The 4,757-nt window shown below is 46.9% G+C and overlaps 1 protein-coding gene across 1 annotated transcript in view; it reads left to right on the forward strand.

The window, feature by feature from the left end:
- Positions 1-3,004, forward strand: part of LOC106810529 (glycogen synthase kinase-3 beta-like) — a gene marked incomplete in the record, with an annotated part of 29,863 nt that extends 26,859 nt beyond the window's left edge. The window contains 4 exon segments of the mRNA XM_014813909.1: positions 484-594; positions 1,547-1,677; positions 2,409-2,540; positions 2,959-3,004. Of these exon segments, the coding sequence (XP_014669395.1) occupies positions 484-594; positions 1,547-1,677; positions 2,409-2,540; positions 2,959-3,004 (420 nt within the window).
- Positions 3,005-4,757: the final 1,753 nt, after the last annotated feature.

A 4,757-nucleotide genomic window follows, 5' to 3' on the forward strand; every position in this document is an offset into this window, starting at 1 on the left:
CCCGCGCTCGGTGCAAAAATTTCCCACTATTTTAATGTTTTTGAACGTGGAATGTGAAAAAAATAAAACTGAAAAAAATAGCCCATGCAACGTGTCATGATCTGTAGAATGTTCGTACCAAGTTTGGAGAGGATCCGTCGAGCGGTGCGGAAACGTATAGCCGGAAACACATACACACACACAGAAAATCTCCAATTTATAGTAAGATGAGAGATAATCTCGGCTGCGCGTACGACCGTCGCTCAACTGGTGCCACCGCGCACGCAGCTAAACATTCGGTGGTCATTTACGGTCACTCCGAGCTCTGCATTCGCAGTACTGCTGGGTGGTGTGTAGGCGGTGAACTAACAGCTGATGCCTGCGCCGTAGCTGCACGTCCCACAGCTGGCGGGGAGGGTGTCTGTGGGGATCGCGATACGACGGCAGCCGCAGCCCCACGTGTGTTTGAGTCAGCCACTCAAGGTCGCGTGGCTTTTCTTGCAGAAGGACGAGGTCTATCTGAACCTGGTGTTGGAGTATGTGCCGGAGACTGTGTACAGGGTAGCGAGACACTACAGCAAAACCAAACAGACCGTTCCCATTTTGTATATAAAGGTAAGAGAGTGATCGCGCGGCTAACGTCGTACCTGCAGCCGTATGTTCGCCACTGACGTCGTCGTGGCGACCGTGCATGCATTGTTGCCATCACGGTAACCTTGTGCGTGCGTGTGTCGTTGCGGCGATTGTGCGCACGCCTGTGTCGTCACGGCAACAATATTATGTAATCAAGCCCGCCGACATGTTTTTTACCCGACATCAATAACACGACCAGGTAAATAAATGGCGATGGCTCTTAAGAGCGCTTGAGACTCACAGATGATGTTGTGCTTGTGTGCGGGCAATATGGATTTTTCCGCGCCTAGCAGCTAATTTGCCTAATCGCTCATCGAAGTGGGGCTTCATTATCCTGTTTGTTTGGGGTGGGGGTGGGGAGTCTGCGTGCGTCTGTCAGTGCAGGTGTCATCATCATTCACCTGTCTGTCGTGTTTATCTAGTGCTTGTCGGTAGGCTAAAAATGAACGAAAACGTTATTGCTGCGCACACGTACGATAGGCAGCTTTATAGTTGAGCTTTTCACCTTAATAGCTATATATGAACAGATATATAGATATCACACGCGACAGGAACGACCCTCAATGCTCGCATTCTAACAATATGATATCACCGTCTAGAAATCTATGATCGGTCTGAAACTAGAGTACTACTGTTATCTTCTGTCTCATCTTTTCACATTTAATGTAAAATTGATGACACATGATGAAGCTAACGATTGCAAAGTGAGCATGCACAACTACTCCCCTGGACTGTAATGAGGGATGCTGGATGAGTAGGTAATGCTGCAGTTGTAGTACTATCAGTCGTAACCACAGCATCCGTGAACGTTGAGTAATGCATCGCGAATGCTAGAGTGGCCTGACTCCTTCTGTCGTCTTTGTTCGTCCCGGGAAGCAGGTTGACAACGTGTGATCTGATTGTATTCACGCGCGCGCGTTTTTATCTGTTGCAGCTGTATTTGTATCAGCTATTTAGAAGCCTAGCCTACATACACGCACTGGGAATCTGCCATCGGGACATCAAACCTCAGAATCTGCTGCTTGATCCTGAAACTGCAGTGCTCAAACTCTGTGATTTCGGAAGGTAAGCCATCTCTCATGCTCTTTAGAGGTGCAAATTGTGTGTCGTTCGTTTATATTCAGTTCCATGTTCACGTCGTAGCTATACGCGAGTTGTGGTTGCGTGTAGCTGTGTGTGAGTTGTGGTTGTGTGTTTACATCATAGCTGTGTGTGAGTTGTGGTTGTGTGTTTACATGTAGCTGTGTGTGAGTTGTGGTTGTGTGTTTACATGTAGCTGTGTGTGAGTTGTGGTTGTGTGTTTACATGTAGCTGTGTGTGAGGTGTGGTTGTGTGTTTACGTCATGGCTGTACGTGAGTCTAGTGTCGCACTCCGTGATTGCAATGTCGCTGTAGTTACGTCTCGCTTCCTGATTTTGAGTGCCGCAGGACTTTCCCCTCGTTTTCATGTCACGTTTGTTTACTGCCATGTTCATCCGATTCCAATTAGTGGTTGGGCGGTGTCACTGTGTCATTGACTTCGGCGTGACATTGCTGTGGTACAGTTACCTGGCATTTGAAGCAGCTCTTTATCTGTGTGCGTTCGTATGCAGTAAACAGACACGCAGAACTCAGTTACAGATAAATACATTGACACTGACATATATGCACACGGACGCGCAGGCACACACGCACACACGCGTGCGTGCACACACACGCGTGCGTGCACACACACGCACGTGCGAGCGCGCACTCACTCGCATGTGCGTGCACGCACCACACAAGGTAGACTAACGTACGTGTTTGACTGGTTGCAGTGCGAAGCAGCTGGTGAAAGGAGAACCGAATGTCTCCTACATCTGTTCACGTTACTACAGAGCCCCGGAGTTGATATTCGGTGCGACGGACTATACCTCTACTATTGGTGAGCTTTACATGTACGCAGGCGCGTGCACACATACCTACTCTCATCACTTTCATATCTTTCTCTCTCCCGCCATCCCTATCTACACCCACAGCTGATAGGTAGCGAATGGATAGCACGTGCACTACTGTTTTGATTTAGGCCAAGTAAAGCATTGTTTCTTGTTGCGATTCACATTCTCAGAATCAGGCGTTCCAGCATCGCGTTCGTATGCTGCGGGGGTGGTAATGAACAGCGCATCTTGTGTGTGTTCGCACGCGGGCGACCTGCGGACGATTGTCTATCGCGAATCACGTGCGTTCACTCGCGAAATTCCAGAGATGACAATTAATGCTCCCCATTTCTTCATCATTTCCTCTTCTTTTCCAGAATCGAGAATTACAAATAATGAGGAGATTGGAGCACTGTAATATAGTGAGCTTTTTGTACTTTTTCTACTCAAGTGGAGACAAGGTGAGTGAGATAATAGAGAGGCGTTACGTCGATTAAGACGGGCTCGCTGCCATGCGGCGGCCCCGTCTGCGATTTGACGTAACTTACTCGATTGCTTGAGTAACAGCAATTGTCTAGAGTAACAATAAAATGTCTTAGAACCTTCGTATTCACCAAAAAAGTGCCAGTTTCGAACTACTAGTTTGGTAAACAAGCATTTGTTGTCATCTTGAAACTAGCCGGAAACCTGTATGGATTAGCTAGTGGCGCCACCGCTTATCTGCCATAGACAATGTACAGGCTTTCTCAAATCATGCACTTGTTTTAAATTAATCACAGACACAAATACAAGTTTACCAATTCTGACATTAGGCATTATCGCGACACGATAAAATGCATTGCTGTTCATATCCAATTTTCTATGCTATAACTGCATAAAATCTTAGTATTTTCAATGTTGGTGTAATCAGTGATATTTTCGCTGTCAGGTGAGACTATATTCAGCTATATTTAGTTTTTCTGAGCAAAAATATCGCAATACACACTTTAATAATGCAGTGAGCGAGTGTTGGCATTGCGCGCGTGTAAATGCTTTATTGATTGTCGAAATTCAGGACGGCACTTTTATCTGCACGCGGTCCGATCGCGTGGGACAGCATACGTTAACATGCGTAAATGCCTGTGTTGCAAAACTAGACGCCGGCATAGATTTTTGTGCGCATTTTTCGTGAGTGTCGAGAAAAGTAGTAGTGAGGGTGGAGTGGAAGGAGAAAGCACAGTTGGCTTTAAAATGTGTGTGTGTGGGAAGGGGGGGGGTTAATCGGCGTTGCTTAGGCTACGCGCGTGTACACGGGGAAACCGTGAGCGTTCGTGCTTGCTCATGGTCTCCGCCCTTGCTCGAGAGACAGGCACGTTAATAGCCGCTAACGAGATGCTCAATTAGGGATAACTAGCCATACCCGTCCATGCCCGTTAGGTGGTCAAAACTAAAAAAAAAAATATTTAAAAAATATTTAAAAAAATAATATTAACACATATAAGATCCGATAGGTGGCGTCGTCGTTTTCGTGTTGTTGTGACGTTGCCATGCAAAAATTTCCCACTATTTTAATGTTTTTGAACGTGGAATGTGAAAAAAATGAAACTGAAAAAAAATAAATAGCCCATGCAACGTGTCATGATCTGTAGAAATTACTAGAATGTTCCGACCAAGTTTGGAGAGGATCCGTTGAGCGGTGCGGAGACGGCGTTCAAAACTAAAAATAAATAAATAAACAAACAAAAATAAAAAATATTAGCACATATAAGATCCGATAGGTGGCGTCGTATTTTCGTGTTGTTGTGACGTTGCCATGCAAAAAATTCCCACTATTTTAATGTTTTTGAACGTGGAATGTGAAAAAAATAAAACTGGAAAAAAATAAATAGCCCATGCAACGTGTCATGATCTGTAGAAATTACTAGAATGTTACACCCTCCACCCAACCAACGCGGCCACCCACCACACCTCCACCCACCTCACCCACCACTTCCGACCCATCCTCCACCCACTCACGCACCCACCTCACCCACCACAACGGACAACGCACCACACCTCCACCACCACAAACCGCACCCCACAGCCCTCCCCACCCACCACATCCTCCACCCACTTGCACACTTACACGCCGGCCCACCCACGCACACCTCCACCCACACAATGGCCCTCACCACGCACACCCTCCACCACACGCACACACCGGCACCCCACAGTACACACCACTCCACCCACCACACCTCCACCCCACAACTCAGACCACCACACACCAGA

This window comes from Priapulus caudatus, unplaced genomic scaffold (genome assembly GCF_000485595.1).
Source record: "Priapulus caudatus unplaced genomic scaffold, Priapulus_caudatus-5.0.1 Scaffold449, whole genome shotgun sequence".
Taxonomy (NCBI): domain Eukaryota; kingdom Metazoa; phylum Priapulida; class Priapulimorpha; order Priapulimorphida; family Priapulidae; genus Priapulus; species Priapulus caudatus.